This window comes from Aedes albopictus, chromosome 3, assembly GCF_035046485.1.
Source record: "Aedes albopictus strain Foshan chromosome 3, AalbF5, whole genome shotgun sequence".
Classification (NCBI taxonomy): Eukaryota; Metazoa; Arthropoda; class Insecta; order Diptera; family Culicidae; genus Aedes; species Aedes albopictus.
In genome coordinates, this window is record NC_085138.1 from 234169424 (window position 1) to 234189366 (window position 19943).

A 19943-nucleotide genomic window follows, 5' to 3' on the forward strand; every position below is an offset into this window, starting at 1 on the left:
ATAACATCAGGTATGATAATACCTGAATAACAATCGGCGATTTTTCCATACAAATAGCAATTTCTCCATAATTGAATAATACCTCAAGCAGTCCTCAACACCAAACCAATAACTCGTTGAGGTATTATATTAATACCTACAAAACACCAAAATAAGTTATTTTCAATGCCTGGATAACCGACCAATACCTAGCCTTGGTATGATACCTGAGTTTGGTATGCTCCAGTTATGTGTAAGTTATTCATTCCCGCTCGGGAAGCATTTACAAATAGTTTATGCACCTAATGATATTTCGACTTATTTCCTAGTTCCGAAAAGCAGTCTAGACATGATTATCAAAAGGAACATGAAAGTCGTTAGTATCCAATCTACGAAGTATACCGTAACTACGCTTACGCTAACGCTAACGCTAACGCTAATGATATTTCGACTTATTTAGAGGCGGGCTTGGTGGTCTAGCGGCTACCGCTTCTGATTTGTATGCAGAAGGTCCTGGGTTCAATCCCTGGCCCGTCCCTTTCCTCTTACTTTGTATCTTTCTATATACTTTCTCTCTGCTCTCTACATATACACTCGTGTATAATAACATGTTCATAGCCATCGCTAGAACAGAAACGGGTTGAAATTGTAGTTTACGTAACAAGGTGCAGAATGAAGATTTTTACAGCACGAGGCGTACATTTATCCAACGAGGCTTGCCGAGTTGGATAATTACGACGAGTGCTGGAAAAATCGAGTTCTGCACCGAGTTGTGTACAACGTTTTTTTGCAATTTCATAAATTACCGCTTAAGGATAGTTTTGAACAAAATTTTTCATCAAACTGCACACTGATGTTCATAGCCATGTTTAAGAAAGTCTGATCATAACAGGTTATACTGTGCATTTGTCACATTTTTTCAGAACTGCGTCCAGAAATCACCAAGAAGTTGATCAAAACTGAAAACAGTGCTGTAATTGTTCATTACGCAACGCAAATCAGTGCTGTAATGAACCATTACAGCACTGCTAATTTAGTGTGGGAAAGTAGGCCTTTTCCTGTCAGATTTGCGTGAGGTAAAACAGCCTATTACGATGAGAAATTGCAAAAAAGCCGTTTCCCTTCCTTCCAAACTTTCACAGCACAGTGTCTCAAACCTATTAGAAAACGCCTACAAGTTATGGAATCAAGCGAACTGTGTCACACATCTACAAAATAATTAAAAAAACACAATTCTATCACCTTACCCTGGTATCCACACACCAATAATGTGTGAAGCCCCATAAAAACCTTCGAAATGACTTTAAATGCTTTTAAAGCCCTCTGAAACCCACCTGATGCTCCCTGTAATTCTCGTGAAGCTATTTGAAACCCTCTAGTGTACACTACCTAACCATTACCTAAATAAAGGTTTGGGTGTATGGTCAACGAAATGGCTTAACTTCGTCTTCAAGGAGATGTGATACTTTATCAATGAAACGAGGAGAAGGTGCCATAGATAACATAACCGAAGCAAATCGGTTCTCTTTAGTAGCCGATGAGCTGTTTTAGTAGGGCACTATAAAAACGCATAAAGCGTAAAGAGTGCAATAAGCACAGCGGCTTACGAACAACAGAACATCTTGAAGATTAAGGTTTCTGATGTCAGTTTCATTTAACAAATGTTTACTGAGTACTCAAAAACAAAATTGCTTAAAAACTGTGTAGTTACATATCACATGAAACGAAAATCCAACTTTTACAAATAAAAAGAAAATCGAGTTACTGTTCCTTTGAATTCCACTAAGAATTTGCATCCTTTGACAGATACGTATTTCGACCTCAACTGTAAGGTCGTCTTCAGTGTCTTGTACTTGACTCGACAAGACACTGAAGACGACCTTACAGTTGAGGTCGAAATACGTATCTGTCAAAGGATGCAAATTCTTAGTGGAATTCAAAGGAACAGTACTTAACGCGATTTTCTTTTTATTTACAAATATTCCCCTAACAAGCCCAGGTTAATCATCATCAACTTTTACAGCTATCACTTACAAAAAGAATCAGCCTGCTGAATATTCGCCATGTGAGAGCTGAGTCGACCAGTCTACGCTTGTGCCAGCATGTTGCAATTCTGCTTAGACAGATTGGTTCGATTCTTCGTCACCACATAACAAAGAAATTTTGTTTGGTGACATGATTCCAGTATTGCTTGTGCTGAGTCGCAGCTCAGGAATGAATTCGAAGCTTTACTCTACAGTATGACACTAGAATAGCTAGCTCAGAGCCAACTTCGACCGATAACTTCGACCTAGAATTGGCCAAAGCTAATGCTTCAACAGCAGTTTGACAATCTGGCAAACGTAGAAACAACGAGGTGCAACACGCATTGAAAACAATGAACTTCGAAGAAATGCTCTGTGACTGAAAATGTAGTGCACAATTACAATCCAGTTTACATTTATTTATTCTTTCTCATAAATAGCAATTATATCTACAACACTAAAATAAGTCCCAATACCCAACACCAGTAACCCAAACACCAAAACCAACACATTCTTCACCAGGATCCAGTTCATCCTTCCGAAATCGCCCGCCGGCCACCGAAACACGGTATCGATGACAGCCGGAATGATCACAACCAATGAACCACCGCTGATGGATCCGGTCAGTCCCACGAACGGTTCCAGTTCTGGAACACCCACGGCAATGGCCGTCAGCAGCACCAACATCCCGAATCGGAACGCAATTTGGGCAAAGTTGTGTCGCTTGGGATGGATCTTGTGCTGCACTTTGCGCCACAGAATGTCGGTCGGGACGTAGTTGATCAATCCGGTGGACAGGATGATCGCCGTGATGGTTAGTAGCTGTGTTGATTTGGCTAACCTGGGTGAGGGAAATGTGAATGATTTGATTTTGAGAGGTTGATACAGTTTTCGGATTCTTACGCTTCATTAGCTGGAAGATTGAGTGTCACGGATCCTTTGGTGTCCTCTCCGAACTGTGCGTAGCCTAAGGCTCCCACTATCGTGTAAAGAGCGGTTATGAAGCAAACGGCTACATTCACGACTCCACAATTGCCCAACATGTGTTCAGGACGTTTCATCTTGTTTTCATTTGGAAGCACGTATTCAATACCTAAGAGAGCGTACATAACGGTTCTGAAAAGACGGAATGATTGTTGGAACTCGTGGTCCAGTAGCTGCGGTTGCATTTACCCTATGAACGCCGGTAGAGTATTCCAAGCAGGCCACATACTCTTGTTCTCCAGAGTAATCGGTTCCTTCAAAATATAAAACATAGTGATACCGATTGCCGTTATGATCAGTGCATTCGCGATAGCTGAGAATGGAACAAGATATTTCAGTTCACGTATTTGGGTGGTGAAAATCAGTGGGACAGCCGCTAGGAAGATGAACACCCGGGTGTCCCATTCCAGCTGGTAGTCGTGATTGACAATATCCCTCAATGTGTTTCCTATAAAAACCAAGTAAACACATATTAGCAGGTAGCTATTCAAAAGAAGCTGAACATCGGTGCAACGCCTAGAAATGGAAAGTGGGATGATGCGCTGTGGGCAGAATTGCGACAAATTGTAAAAAACCTGGCTAGAATGGTGTATTTTTTAATGCCACGAGGACCGTGAGTGAACACATTCTCGACCGTTTCCGTATATCCTAGCATGGGGACAAAACTTCGGCGGCAGGCCTTCCGAGATGTGCTGACCTGGAAGAGTACAGAACGTCACCATTTTTGTGTGACTGTTTAAAAAACAATAAAAAGGTTTGCACTGTGAAATAAAACCGAACAACGATTGGAATCTGGGTTAGCAATAAACGTTATTGCCTTATACCAGATGAATAAACTGCTCATAATCTTGATTTTATAAATTTTGGCTAAACATACAGCTGTCATTGTCATTGGCTGTTATACAGCTATCATTTTTAGTTGGGTTGTCCGTTAATCCTTGATTTTTTTTGGAAAACCACAATATAAAGTTGAATGTAGGATTTTGTTTTGCTGTTTTTAAGGAAGTTAATGGTCTGTGACCATTTGGGCAGGGGGGGGGCTCTATTTTGGGCACTTGCTGCTATAACTCAGTCAATTTCAATCCGATTGACTTGAATTGTTGATCATGGCTAGATACGGTACGTATCTGATCGTTTCCAGAAAATCAAGTCAATCGCTTGAAAATTGACTGAGTTATAACAGAAAGTGCCCAAAATAGATCCCCCTGCCTAAATGGTCCCAGACCTGGGACTAGCCTGGGACATGGTTTATCCAGCTTTTTACGCTAGCTTACCATAAACTGTGAATCACCCCCTTATGACAATTCTTGCCGACACTATAAATTTTATTATGGTAGAATCAAAGTAAGCCTTGTAGAAATGTTTCAATGTTTACAATGCGGAACGTCAAGAATTTTCATTCCTTCGGTAACAAGAGAAATTCATTTTCAATTTTTTTATGATCTCGGTTCTAACGTTTTTACTATTTTAGGTTGATAAAGATGCTGTCGATAATTAGTTGGCAGGAAATATGGAAACAATGAGTACATTTCAAAATGGCTCTTCCATCCACAATTGAAGAAACTACACTGAACTGTATCCAGGTCTCAGTTTTGTTTTGGCTGAATATAGACATTTTTTATTTCGTCTAAACACCTGTGTCTGCCAATAATTTGAGCCTAGTTTAGGCTGATTTTACTGAACAAGACCTAGCAGGATCGAGATCTGGCGATATTTGGCGGAGTCGGTGATTTATTTCTGCCCAGAATGATTTGTTTCCCTTAACCCGCTTTCGGTATAGCGTGATCGACCGAAGACTTTTTAAACGGAAGTTATTATGTTTCCAGTTCAAAACCGAATTAGCGATATTTTTTCTTTGACTTCCGCTGCTTTTGCCTTGCGTTAAACATAATGTCGGAAGTGGGGCGCTGTATAGAGCACCAGGGGTACAATACAGCGCCCCACTTCCGACATTGTGTTTAACGCAAGGCAAAAGCAGCGGAAGTCAAAGAAAAAATGTCGCTAATTCGGGTTTGAACTGGAAACATAATACTTAAAAACAGAACCCGGCCTGCGACCTATGCACGGTTGGTTTGGCGTCGTTCATAAATTACTGAACGCTATAGGAGAATGCGTTATGGTTCATACAAGAAGTTTAGAATTTTCATACAGAAAAGCGTTACGGAGGGGGGAGGAGGGTTTACCTTCTCTGGTCGGTTTTAGTGTTACGTAATAAATGGATACTGCCTCAATACAAAAGAACCTCTATAATTTAATACATTGCCTTTGGAGACATCCTGCCTTGTATCGTAGTTTTCCTTCACAACCCTTAATGATTTCCCAAACATGCCTGATGAAAACCAGGTTGTAGTTGATAATGGAGTCAATTATCACTTCATTGTATAGTGTTGCACTAAAATAATCAGTAGAATTTGGCTAGGCTGGTAGAGGGTGTCAACAAACGATCAAACAAACGATTCGTTATTTCTTCACCGTAATGAACACTGTTCGTTGTGAATTCAGTAGTCGGGCCTACAATGATATCTGGGCTACGATGAACTTTGTAATATCTCTTCTCAACTCCATTTGACAAGGTCCTTTTAGATAGTTTTACAATCCTCCTCCGTTGCCTAAAACCGTAAAAAATATCAATTAAATTAAATGTAGTTTGCATTAAAGAGCCCAAAACTTTTTCGGCTTCCACACAATGAAAATTTTTGACAGATGAATCAACAAACCTCAACACCAAGCCTACTAAGATTAATCTATAAAAGTTGCGGCAAGAATTGTCAAAAACGAATCACCCCCCGTAGTTTTATAGCCAGCGTAAAAAGCTGGATATGGGAAAATATAAAAAATGGAAAAACTATATCTCCTTTATACTTTTTGAGTTCCATTTTGGTCCCATACCAACTGTGAAAAATTTCAGATTGATTGGAAAAACTATATTTAGCGCCCGCCATTCTCAGTTGCAAATCGCTTGGGTCACCCATTGATTCCTAAAAATAGGTCGATGAATGAGTATTAAGCCTTAAGGACAAACGTTTTGAAATCCCGCATCAACAGTGCATCAAAACTTCAGACGCACAAATCTCAAGAAGCAAGCTTCAAACAACAATGCATTTTATTATTCTGTTCTTGCTCACATGTAATTAGCTTAAAATAAGAAGCTCAGGTGCGCTGGTTTTGTTTACGAAGAGATTTGTGCCCTCGAAATCGTGAGTAGGTGCCAAATTCGGCCATTGTGGCGGCCATTTTGGGATTCTAACAAGTCTGTCCTTAACCGATCGATAAAATTTATTATTTATTGTTATTCCCTACATGTTGAACAGTGTTGCTTTGCCATTCGGCATTCAGTCAATAACTTATTCCACATATCGCATACCGCTTTGGGGTCTTTGCAGGGTTGATTCCTCGTAAAATTTCCAACAGAAATCATTCAATGATTAATGTTTGTGAGTTAAGGGGCTACTTGTGGCGATTTTTCTTTGAAAATGTGATTTTCCTCATAGTAAATCGTATGAAAGCTTAAATCGGCTGGCGCTAAAATATAGTTTCTACGATCGAGCTGAAATTTTGCACAGTTGATATGGGGCCAAAATGGAACTCGAAAAGTGAAAAGAAAACTTCCTACAAAAACAACAAAACAAATCCCACATTACAGGTTTAGAAATGCTATAAGAAGCTCCGAAAGAAACTGTGGCACTAGTGTGAGAACATAACAAAATACGATAGACAGCGTAGGTTCCTCAAATGTAAAAATGATCTTGTACAAGTCCCTAATTGTAGAACTATTTTATTCCGTTTACCCTTTAAAAGGGTCAAAAAAATTAGGCCGAAACGTCGGATAATGCCAATTGGGTTGTTTAATGAATAAAGTATTGCTATTTTCTATAGTCTAATCGAAAGAGCTAATTTTTTCTGAGTATAACGTTTTTTTATTGGATACCAATACCACAGACAAACAGACGTAACACTTGCGAAATTTCCATCGACCACGCTTTTAACGACCATTTTAAATTTTCATAATTGTGGCTTTCACAACCAGAGGCGCGCATATCGTTTTTCTATGCGTTTGACGTTTCACACTAGCGCCTTCTGTTGACGACATTGCACAACACAGTGATTCGTGCAACTTTTCCACCAGGTGATGGTAGTGTGAACTGGGCGATGGATTTCCATGAAAATCGTTCAAGGTGTTACGTCTGTTTGTCTGTGCCAATACCTTCGTTTTGATGGTTAAATTACCAAAACAGTTTTAATTTTCGTGGATAGAATGACAGTTCAATCGATAAATTGACAGCTACGCCCGAACAAAAAATTTTCCCCATACAAACTTTAAATGCATTTAAAAAAAAAATAGTTCCCGGACACCAAAAAATATGAAATTTTGGATTTCGACTATTTTTTGGGCGGAGAATTCGATTATGAAACAATCCGGATATTCCTAAAGAACCCAATCGTTTGGATTCCACAGACTGGGAAAGGCAAATCCTCCAAAAAATGTTGTTTAATTTGACCTGGATTCGGGGGTTTCAAAAATTCCTTCTATAAAACTACAGGATCGCATTACAACAATTCATTTATTGGTTTATATCAACTTTCTCAGCGATACAGATAATCATTTTTAATGATTTTATCTTTGTTAAGGGTTTCAAATAAAACTCAGTAGAAGTGTTCGGTAGGCCTGGTTGAAGTTAGTAAAGACTCAGTTTGTTAAATGGTAATATAAATAAAAATAATAAATTTATATGATATCCAGATATTATGGAATAGTAATCCCTGGAATTGTCACAATAGATCTAAAACCTGGTCGCAGTGACTAATATAGCCAATAAGGAATAAAAAAATCCCTTGAATTATTCCTGATGATTCTGAAAATTCTTGTTCAGGTTTTTTCTGTAGTTTAAGTATACAACGAACTCTTACAGATATTCCCTGAGAAGTTTATGAAAAAATTCCTGCAAAATATTAATGAAACAACTGCTAGGAACATAGCGCTTGGACTGCTGCGCTAATAACTAAAGATTTATTGGAGATGTTATAATGACGACCTCTAAATACGAACAAATGCATATCGACCACGTTTTAGCTGTTCGTTCAAAAGTTTGCACGCATTCCTTGATGAATACACAAAGAAATTGCTTGAACGTATTCTGGCGGACGTAAAACTTGATGTAATCGAAGGCACAATGTGCTTTCAGTTGAGGAATGGAGAGATACACGCAAAAAAAATCCGTTCCGAGATACGTGCACTCGCAATCACGGCAACGGGAACAAACGTGAACTATGCATAGCAACGATAACAACAATAAGAAATGTACACCGTGAACTAGATTTCACGTTTTCTAGAACTCTCATATTGACAGCTGGAACTAGTTCCAGTTTACGGTGTATATTTGCTTGTTCTCATATTTGCGTTTGTTTGTTCACGTTTATCAGAACGGTTTTCTGAGCGTGTACATTAAAAAAAAAAAATACCACTTGGTTCTGATTGGACTCGAACCCATGACTTCGTTTCGTCAGTCCAGCGCTTTAACCAACTGTATCACAAGACAAGTTGTGATTCTACGAGATAGAAAGTCGACTGCGTTCGAAGCTATTAAAGAAGAATTCCCGAAGGTATTTATGGATGAAATTTTAAAATGATACCTTGAAGAAAGTCTTGGAAGAAATTCGAGAAAATTTTGGGGCAATTATTCAAAGCAATACTGATGGAACAACCTCTAAAAACAATCCATCAAATTGGAATGTTCTACCTAGGGTATTCAAGTAGAATGACACATTCTGAATCGAGAAAACGGACCCTTAAACCATATTTTTTGAACATTTTATACGGATTACATATTTGAAAGCTGTTAAGAAATAATGCAAAAGTGGAATCTGAAAATTTTATTTGAAATGTTATAAGGAAGACCTCAAAATATGAACAAATATATATCGACCACAAAAAACGTGTTTTTTTAATTTGTAAGCATTACTTGATAAATCCACACATAAATTCCTTGAGACTATCTTGGAGGACGTGAAACTTGATTTACTTGAAGGCACAATGTACGTTCAACACACAAATTGAGAGATTAATTCATGAAAAAAAAAATGAATTACCACTTGGTGTTTTTTTTAAACACGGACACGTTCAATACTTCCAGTGAGCTATTCGCTCTTATGGCTAGTTTCCACCTGGTAAGTACTGTGTAAAAAGATAGGGCAAGTAATGGTCACGAAAAACTTTTGCAATCAAAATTACTTAAGCGTTCGAAGTTGATAAGCAATTTGCAGCCAGAAAGATTTGCCAACAGATGGAACTGTCATGCGATGCTGTCAGTCATGTTGTTAATTTTCCGTACGTAATAATATGTCGATGCATTATTCCGTGAGTAAAAGTGACATTTCTCTTTCTTTTTTGTTTCTTCTTTCGCACCTAGTTCTCGAAAATTCCTAAAAGAGTTCTTTCAGGAGTTCCCCAATATTTCCTCTAGAATGTCCCCCAGAAGTTCACGGGAATTCATCCAGAAGTTTTCCTTCAGTTCTTCCTCCAGGAGATTATCCCTCCGGAGTATCCCGGATATTACCGTAGCCCGGGTAGAGGCTAATGGCAAACAAAGGACAAAATAATAACTGGTTTTGCCATCATATCTCGTTTTGCCATTCTTCTGTTATTAGGAAAAACTTAAAATGACAAATCAATAGCAAAATATACAATCATAGCAAATCTTGTCATTGATATGTTATTCATGAATAATGCCAAATAACACATCAATAACAAAAATTACTATCATGGTAAAACTTGGAATTTAGCACCTTTTATAATGAATTGTATGAAATATCAAAACAATAACATAATTTACATTCCTAGCTAAATTTGCCATTATTTTGATATTGTGAGAAATTATTTATAAACATTAGGCCCCATAACATATTTTACTCTTAATATACCATTAAGGGGCCGTTCATAAACCACGTAGACGTTTTGGGGGGAGGGGGGGGGGGTCTGGCCAAAGTTTACGCTCCATACAAATTTCAAATTTTTTGTATGGACAAAAGTCGACGAGGGGGGAGGGGGGTCTGAGATGGCCAAAATTTGGTCTACGTGGTTTATGAACAGCCCCTAACTATTATATTGTATATTTCAAGCATAACTTTTCAATTCGACGTATCTCGCAAAAGTAAACAAATCCGGATTCTCAGCTGTGTGTTTGATTCGCAATGGCTTCTATTTGATGCACATCAATTTATGTTAATATAGAACTCAAACAATTAAAGAGTATAATTTGTAAAACGACGTATCTATCTACCCTAACAACCCTACGATGCGCAAACGTTCCTAAATAGGAGAAGCCAGAGTAGATCGCGGGGCAACGGTGGCTACGTTCATCAGTGAATTTGATTTTTAAGTTCGTTTCGTTTTGAGTTTTTAATTTCCACAAAATAAAACTGTTTTTACATTGATTGATGAACTTAAATTTTATTGAAGAAAAAAAAAAAGAAATAGCTCATTTTACCTTTCTTCTGCTACTTTGAAATAATAAATGAATCTACCATTGAATTTGAACAACTAAACCTATCATTATTTTGATCGCCACATAAACAGCTAAATTTGTTCTTATTCTGTTATCAATAACTCAAGAATGTCATATTTTGTTATTCATGGGTCTTATTTTGTTCTTCAATTTTATCCGCATGCTTTACCATTACTTTGTTATTACAATGGCAAAATAAGTTATTTTTAAGTTTTTCTGCTACCAAAATTTTGTTATTATTTTTGTTATTTTAACTCTTATTTCAAACAAACAAATAACACATTTTGCCATTCAAACATTCTGTTTTAATGGTAAAATTTGCCATTCTTTTGCCATAAAGCTCTACCCGGGAATGCCTCTAAAAGTTCCCCGTTAATTTCTTCAGGTGTTTGCTGGGAGTATATCCAGGAGTTCCCCGTGAATCCTTAAGGGAGTTCCCCGGAAATTCCTGCAGAAATTCCCTTGGAATTTTCCAATGAGTTTCCAAGAAATTCCTTGAGGAGTTTCCTAGGACCTCATCTAAAATTACCTCGGGAATTCCACCAGAAGTTCACCAATAATTCCACCGGGAAGTTTCCGGGAAATTTTCCAGGAGTTCCGCTGTAATTCGCGTGCAATTCTTCCAAAATTCCTGCAGGATTTCCCCGGAGGGATTCCTGGAGGAATTTTCCGGAGGAATACCCGAAGGAATTTATGGAGCAATCACCAGAGGATCTTCTGAGGAATCCTCGGAGGAATTTTTGGAGAAATCCTCGGAGGAATTCCTGGAAGAATCCTTGGAGAAATTCCTGGAGGAATTCTTGGAGGAATCTTTGGAAGAATTCCTAGAGGAATCTCCGGAGGAATTTCTGGAGGAATCTTTGGAGGAATTATTAGAGAAATCTCAGGAGGAACTTCTGGAAAAATCTCCGGAGGTGTAGGAATCCCCGGAGGAATTCCTGAATGGATTCCTGGAGGAATCTCCGGAGGAATTAAGGTACACCGGGGCAAGTTGAAACGGGTGGGGCAAGATGAAACAGTGGGTTAACATGATGTTTTCTAATGATGATAAACAGTTTGATCGCCATAACGCATAGTTTTTGATTCAAACTATCTTTTAACGAAGGATAAATTACCAAATTGTATTGAAATCTGTTTCAAAACTTCGTGTTTCATCTTGCCCCACCCGTTTCAACTTGCCCCGGTGTACCTTATTAGAGAAATCTTCCTGATGCCACCCCTGATGTAATCCTAAAAGAAAATCCTGGAGAAATACCAGAAGAAACTATAAGAGGAACCCAAAAATTTACTCCTAGAGAAGATCTAGAAGGAGCTACTGAAGGAATCCCGGAAGAAGTCGCTGGAGGAAGGCTTTCCCAGATTAATCTGATAAACAATTCCTAGAGCAATCCCAAAAGGAATTCCTTGACGATTCATATAAGAAACGCCCAGAGAAAACCTAGAGGAATCCCACATAGTTCTATCTTAGAAAAAAAAAACTCCTGGAGAAATCTTAGAATGCATTACTATAGAAATCCTAGAAGGAACTCTTGGAATGATCCCGGAAGGAATTCCTGCAGGAATCTCCGAATAAATATCTGAGTGAACCCCGGAAAAAAATACTAGAGAAATTCCGGTTGAAATTATTTTAGGATGGTTCGAAAAAACTCCTAGTAGAATCTTGGAAAACACCTCTGGAGAACACCCTGAAGGAACTCCTAGAAGACCACATGCTATTAAATCCTGGAAAAAATGCAAATCTCAGACACATTTTATGAGAATCCCCGGCGAACTCCTGATGGATGTTCCGGTGGAACACCTGAAAGAATTTCAAGATGATTTTCTGCGTCATTCCAGAGAAAAACCTTCGTACGGAATGCCAGAAGATTCATCACAAAGAATCCTTCGTGAATCTTCATAAAATTTCCCGTGAAGCTTTGTCCCAGTATTTCTTCAACAACTCCATAAAGTAACTGCCAGAGTCCTCCCAGTCAATCGCGGAGCGTTCGGTAAACATTTTTAACGAAAAAAAATCAATAAAATTGGCAAATTTCACCAAACTTCAGTAAAATGTTATCGTTTATCTGACAAACTACCCGAAGTTCGGAAAAAATTTCCATCTCTACTGATTTTTTAGAAGTATTAAGGGGTGATACACAAATTATGTCACGCAAAAATCGGCCTTTTTCAACCCTCCCTCCCCCTATGTCGCATTTTTCGTATGGGACCTAAATATTTTTGTAAGGGTCGTAACGTTCTACAAACCCCCTCCCCCCTAAAAGCGTGACATAATTTGTGTATGGCCCATAATTAAAAGAAAAAAAACAGAAAAAGAGGGTAAACAGTTGAGCCTTTGATTTTTTTACCATTAGTTTGTATAATTTTACAGCATTTTGAAAAAAAATAATGATATCACTGATCTGTCCAAATTATCATAGAGCGAACCTGGTGGCAGGTTCGTGCATTTAAAATGTGCACATTTTCATATGAAAACCTTGCAGGCTTGCACAAAACCTGAGGAGCATGCCATCCCTGCCTGGTGGCATGGTTATTACCTTGGGACAGAAAAACACATTTCACTCCTTCACAATTTTTGGATTCCATTTTGGCCCAAACCAGCTCTGCGAAATTCCAGCTGAATCGGAGAAACTTTATTTTAACGCTAGCCGTTCATGTTTTCAAACGACATACTGTGAAAAAATTACTACCGTAAACCGGGTTCAAATGGATCTCCAGGTCGAAGTTGATCAGACGTTTTTATTCTAATGGATGAAACATATTTTAAATAGTTATCTTATAAATATTGTTTCGTATTAGATTCCAACAACACGATACTTGTAAGGAAACTACATAAACTATACTTTACCTAACAGAAAAACGTCTGATCAATTTCGACCCGGAGAGCAATTTGGCCCCAGTACTTTAAATAAAAATCACCACAGATTGCCCCTTAGCCCGTAAAAATAAATTGATGAATGATTTCTATTGGAAAATTTACGAGGAATCAACCCTTCGAAGACCTCAGAGCAATCTGACGCATGTGAAAAAAGTTATAAACTGAAAACTGAATAGCAAGGCAAAGCTGTTTAACATGTAAGGAATAAGGACAGTTGATATGGAATCAAAATGGAACTCAAAAAGTATGCAGGAATGATTATTTTTTTCATTTCTTTCTCATATTAATGTGTCCCAGGCTAATGGATATTGCACATATCTAATGTTCATCAACTGACACCCACTTCTTATTTTGTGAATTTAGTTCAAACAACTGCAAAGCAGATGAGGGAAGCTTTAAGAAAATTTCTTATGTAGTGTATACGGCTAAAAGCAGAGTTCCTTTCAGAAAAACTAAATTTTTCAAACTAAAGTAAGATTAAGATGATTAACACACAATTTCAGTTTGATGCATTTGGTTAAGTTTGTTTGAAAATAATGAATATGAATCATAGTAAAATTTGGTTGTGTTTGAATTATTCTGCATTCCACACTCTGATATTTTTTTTCAAAATTTTCCATAGTATGGATTCATACATGAGGACCCCAAATCCCAGATAATGTTTGGATTCATTTTCCAGTGCAAACCTGTGTTAAGCGGTATTATCACAAACCAGTAGATAAACGCAGTGGGCATAAATTATCCCAGAAATGACGGTTCCAACGATGCCGAACGCAAATCCTCCATTGCGGAACGCCAATGGCATGGACAGAATCCCTGTACCCAGCGTTCCTTTTACCAAATGAATTAGCGTTCCGATAGTTCTGAAAAAGTTTACCTTTTAGAATTCTTCACACTAAATATCAGAACTATCACTACTAACGAATTGGGTTTCTCGATCTTCCGATGTTCGAAAGGGTTGTACTCTTTGACTTCACTAAAATCATGTTGCAAAACAATTAGAAAAAATGCTATTTCTTCCACCAAGTAAGGCCTTCTCTACCAACTTTTCTGCTCCATGGTTACCAACACTCCGCGATCCGTTCACTGCAAAAGCCCACTTTCAACTGAACTGCTTCCTTGTGTCCAATGGCACGCGAACAGGCCGTCAAAGCAGCCCTGCAAACCAATTTATTGCTAATAACTTTTCCATTCCTCAGTGCAACATTCAATAAAAACCGATAACTAACGGAGCACATGTTTGCACACCAGGACAATTTGAGAGAAAAAAAAAAAATGTCCCGTCATACATGCCAAGCCAATTGCCCGCAATCGATTGATGATTCCGCCTTAGCCGAACCAATCCGGTATGAATGGCCGATTGAAATGATGCGGATTGCTTCTTCTGCTGGTGATAGACGTCGTCGACGAAGTCACAGGCAGAAACGTGTCTCAGATTTGTTCACGACTTAGCCATCCAGTCCAGGTCTGATAAGCCACCTGCTGATTCTGGGCGTTGATTGCCCAGAACTCGGTGCGAAGGTGTTTGGCTTGATCAAACATCCCTATCTTCGCGTCACAATGAAATACGACATCCTTGGGTTGATGTCGGACGACCGAGATGGTTTGTTCTCGGCTAATTATGCATCAGTTGGCTACTCGGTTGCGGAAGACATTGGAAGGAGTGCCTCAGTGGAGAAGGGCTACTCAGTGAATAAAAATGGAGAACACTGCCGTTAAACTGTACGAATGCTTCCTGGTTATGGGGTCATTTAACTGAAATCTGAATTATTTACAGAGACGATGACGCCTATGATCCCTTCCTCAACAGGGAGATTAGGAAACCTAATTCGTGAGTAGAAAGCAAGCATCTTCTCCTAATGTTTTCCGTGAGATAAGATTCGACATACTTCAGGAACTTCGGAACCCTTATCCACCTGGTGAAGGGATCTCTTGGAACCGGAATCATGGCAATACCGTTGGCGTTCAAAAATGGCGGACTGTTCTTTGGAGCCATCGGTATCATCGCTGTGTGCTTGCTCTACGTTCACTGCGTAGAACTTCTGGTAGGGCTTGGACAAAGCTGTGTTTTGGAATTAATTGGCTACAATAATGTTTGCAGGTGGGAACTGCTCACAAAGCATGTAAGCGGTACCGCATTCCAACACTAGGATTTGCAGAAACAGCTGACACTGTTTTGGTTAACGGACCACCAGCAGTTCGTCGATTCGCCAACTTTTCTAGGTACCAACATTTTCAAGTATAGCCATCCCGGCATAATAACCAATCAACATTCACCCGACAGGAACTACATCGACGGTATGCTGGTTTTCCACAGTCTGCTCATCTTCTGTCTGTTCCAAATCTTCATCGCAGCCTCCCTCCGTGACGTGATCAACAATCAGCTGCAGATAACGTGGAGCACTGGAGTGTACGTTGCCTTCGTCACCGTCCCGATAGCGCTTATCATCCAAATACGCGTCCTAAAATATCTGGTACCGTTTTCGGCGCTGTCCAATGCACTGATGATAATAGCGTTCGGTATAACCCTATATTTCCTGGTGAACGAACCGGTTTCGCTAGATAACCGAAATTTATGGCCCGAATGGAGCCGACTGCCGTTTTTTGTAAGGTGCAGTGTGAGCATTTGCATGGTAACCCGAGATAATGAAATTTCATCTAATTTCAGCACAATCCTATTCGCAATTCAAGGCATCCGATTTGTGTTACCAATCGAGAACAAGATGAAACATCCTCAATACTTCTTGGGGACTTGCGGCGTCGTCTCCCAAGCGATAGCATTCCTATCGATCCTGTACATAGCTACAGGATTCTTTGGATACGCACGCTACGGAGATGACACCAAAGCTTCAATCACGTTGAATTTACCGAGTGACAACAGGTTTGCAACAGCTTCCTATTCCCTTGAACTTCAAAAGCCAGCTCATCTCTGTTTTCAGATTGGCAGAGTTCACTCGCCTTTTGGCAGCCCTGTCAGCCCTTTTCCAAATGCCCCTGGGTTTCTACGTTCCAATGGAGATCATCTGGCAACGACTTGAGGACAGAATTCCAGACGATCAGCAAAACATGGCCCAAATTTCCATCCGCTTCGGATTGATGTCCATCCTAACAGTGGTTTCGGTGACCGTTCCTGACCTTCAGCTGTTCGTCGGGCTGGTGGGGTCGTTCTGTTCCAGCAATTTGGTGCTGATTGTACCGGTCCTAGTTGATACGATTTTTCGATGGCCCAACGATTACGGTCTCTGTGGGTGGATATTGCTGAAAAATGCGATCCTTGCGGTGCTGGGAATTCTGTTGCTGGTTTTCGGGACGTATTCTAGTCTACAACGAATAGTTAAGACGTACGGAGGGAATTTCGAGTTGTAGACGTTTTCATATTACGGTGACAGCAACTTCTAAAATTAAAATAAATGTCAAAACATCTGGCCGACTTACGAAATCATGAATGTGTTAATGAATCATTATTTTTTTATATCTTTATTAGCGAGATTTTTTTTAACGCGAGGCCTCTTCATTTCAGGGCCCATGGCTTTGTTTCCGTTCCGAAGGAAGAACTCACATTTTGAAAGTTTGTCGGGAGTGGGATTCAATCCCAGGTGCAGGACTTGATGGTCGAACGTCTTAACCGTCCTGCCAGGTCCACTCCTATGAACTGATTCATAATCCTAGCCGAGATTGACGATGGAGAAAAGCCTCATTTCTGCACAAATCGATCAAACATTGGTTAATACACAGATCGAAAAAAGAGTGTTAAGTTCTGTGACATATGATGCACATAATTGGAGCGTGGGATATCATAGAAGTTTACATGACATATCATGTAAAAGTCATAAAATAAATATCATGTAAACTTCCATCATATGTCATGTAATTCAGCATGACTCTGAGTGTTTACATGACATATAACACAAATTTACATGATATATCATGTAAACCAGTGATCCTCAGCCTAACTGTCTTTGCGGGCCAAAATTGAATTTTGAAAAGCGACTGCGGGCCGCAAGACATAAAATCAAGATTCAATACAAAATTCGTTTGTTTGATTTTTTGAAATTATTGAACATTAGCAAAGAACCAAACAACCTGTAGTTATCAGAAGCTTTTATTTCACTAGAAAAATCCCGGAAATCGTAGGAAATTAAAAACAGGATGTAATGACAGTAATATTTAGGTTTTGTAGTTCTTAATATTAATGGTTTTGAGCAAATTATTTCAGACTAGCTACTTGTGAGTTATACGAAAAATAAGCAATAGCGATGCTGGCTAGTACAATATGGACCACTTTAACCCGGATAAATTTCTTGTAATTCCTCTGGATCCAGTTTTGAGAAAATATCGAATGAATTTTCTTACTGTAGCTTAGGAATTTCCTGAGAAGTATATTGAACCCTTTTTTTAATCTTGGAACCGTGTTCCAAAATTTTTTGAGACTTTTCGTGGGTTTTATTAAATTTCAGAATGATTTCTCGGGGTTCTCGAAAGAAATTCCGAAAAACTGCCTTGAGATACTGTTGGAAATTCTTGATGATTTTTTTAAGTTTTTCTTGCGTAATTTCTTGCGATACCAATGAAAATAAACCTGCAGACATAATTTCCTGAGCAATGTGTGCAAGTGTTTGTAGCCAATTTAGAGGATTTCTCTAAAATATTGTAAAGGGAAGAAGAGTTTTCAGCGAAATTCCAAAAGTTAGTACAATACTTCCTTTGCATATTTTGGAATATTTGGAATTTAAAAAAAAACAAAATGAACATTATATTAATTTTATTTTCGTGAAATTAAACAAATTACTAATGACGAGTTCTGCCACAAGTCCAAAATCCATGACAGAGAATCCGTAAATTTAGCCTTAACAACAGTTTCGAATATTTTCGGAACAAATTCGAAAAAGTAGGCTTTTACAGTTTGTAAAACTTCAAAAATCTAACAGCTTTTGAAAAACTCTCCGAAATAATGGCAAAGTTCACTAGTGGTTGATATTCATTCCCATTAAAGTTTTGAATTATGGTGAAATTTCTGATTTTCATTATGGAATCTTTGAGTGGGCCACTTTCCAATACAGGGGATGGCCAAAATGTTTGGGATAGGCAACTTTTTTTCTCTCACAAAAAAGTTCAACATGCTATAACTTTTCATAGAGTGCATCAAAAAATCTCAAATTTTGACTGTTTATCAACCTGTTATATGTGCATCATTGGTACAAATTTGGGCTCAATTGAATAGTTTATCGCGATGTTAGAATCGTTCCGGTAAAACATTATTTTTTAGACAACTCATTTTTGAGCTGTCATGTCTCGGAAACCAGTGAACCGAATTGAATGAAATTTTGAACGTACACTAACAATATACAAATGCTTCACAAACTATTAAAACATAGATACTTTTTGAACGTTGAAAAAAGTTGTCATGAATTGACACTTTTTGGATTTTTCTCGAAAAAATGTAATTTTTTTACGTCAATGTCAATAAATTTTAGAGTTGATGTCCAAAGATTTTCCTAGAGTTGCCTATCCCAAACATTTTGGCCATCCCCTGTATATTCCAAAATCAGTTCGCGGGCCGCACAAAACCTTGTCGAGGGCCGCATGCGGCCCGCGGGCCGCAGTTTGGTGACCACTGATGTAAACCATCAGAACACTAAGTTTACATGACTGAAATGAAGTTTACATGACGTGTAAATTTCATTATTTTTATCTGTGTAAGACATATTTAGTATTTTTTAAGTGTTCCTTCTGGGTGAAGCCCATAAAATAAAGTCTCAAGAATTTCAATCATTTTTACAACACTTCTTGTTTAGCACTCAGTTTTGGATTAAATTGGTTTTACCTTGTATGTCAAATAGAAGCATTTGTTATCAAAAGCGTGCTAATGTGATGTATTTTGCAACACACCGTTCCACTTTCGATACGTCAAGGTTGACATCGAATGTCAAACAAGAACTGTTTATTCTGCTATTGTTTAAGTTCGGAAAAAATACTGTTGTGATCAGAATAGCATGCATTATCGTGTTATTCATTTTAGGACCCTATTCCACTTCCACATTCGCGACAAACATACCACCTTTCGTTTGATTTCCCTTTTGCTCCGATCAAGATCCTAAAGACTGTTACTCCCATCCGTACTAAAGCGTCTTCGGAATAAAACAACTTCTTGTCGAATCTCTTGCATTTATTGGACCACTCGTCATAAACGAAACTACCGGGAGTGCCGGGGGTGCCAGGCACCCCCTAGAATTTGAATGTGTTGCTGTGATATATGAGACGATGAATGATGAATGAATGAACTAATGAATATTTTGTTTGTAGTGCACCCCCTGGCAAAAAAATCGCAGTTTCGCCAATGCCGGTCGTAGTGTTTGCCAAACTATTCGATCAAGCCTCCGTACAGCGAAGCATGGTACACGTGTGTAAACGAAATGTACAACGAGCAACAGCTACAGTAGCAACGTGTGGCCCAATTGCAGTAGTAGCGTGAGTGAAGGAGTGCAGCTGCAACTGATGATGAATAGCGTTTGAAGCGTGTCCCACCAGCAGCCTAGCAGGTGCTAGCGGCGAAAAACTGTCGTGATACAAAGAGCGGAA

The 19943-nt window shown here is 38.7% G+C and overlaps 3 protein-coding genes across 12 annotated transcripts in view; 1 reads left to right on the plus strand and 2 right to left on the minus strand.

The window, feature by feature from the left end:
- Nucleotides 1–19943, minus strand: part of LOC109401709 (ras GTPase-activating protein raskol) — a 441723-nt gene that overhangs the window by 227642 nt on the left and 194138 nt on the right. The gene's annotated exons all lie outside the window — the stretch shown is intronic.
- On the minus strand, nucleotides 2402–15026 carry LOC109407864 (proton-coupled amino acid transporter-like protein CG1139). Of its 3 annotated transcripts, XM_062859537.1 has the most exons (8): nucleotides 14594–15026; nucleotides 14407–14522; nucleotides 14287–14340; nucleotides 14077–14227; nucleotides 3563–3684; nucleotides 3177–3503; nucleotides 2907–3119; nucleotides 2402–2844 (listed from the first exon to the last, which is right to left on the minus strand). In XM_062859537.1, exons 2-8 carry the CDS (start codon nucleotides 14421–14423, stop codon nucleotides 2424–2426), a joined length of 1305 nt encoding a protein of 434 aa, XP_062715521.1. In that variant the 5' UTR covers nucleotides 14424–14522; nucleotides 14594–15026; the 3' UTR covers nucleotides 2402–2423. The 3 variants fall into 3 exon arrangements, with proteins under 3 accessions (XP_062715521.1, XP_062715522.1, XP_029724239.2); XM_062859538.1 differs by having other exon boundaries at nucleotides 14411–15026; XM_029868379.2 differs by having other exon boundaries at nucleotides 14407–15026.
- Nucleotides 15035–16809, plus strand: LOC109401753 (proton-coupled amino acid transporter-like protein CG1139). The gene is made up of 7 exons (XM_019681043.3): nucleotides 15035–15086; nucleotides 15142–15195; nucleotides 15259–15409; nucleotides 15466–15587; nucleotides 15649–15975; nucleotides 16033–16245; nucleotides 16304–16809. The coding sequence occupies exons 1-7, from the start codon at nucleotides 15064–15066 to the stop codon at nucleotides 16728–16730; spliced, it is 1317 nt and encodes a 438-aa protein (XP_019536588.3). The 5' UTR covers nucleotides 15035–15063; the 3' UTR covers nucleotides 16731–16809.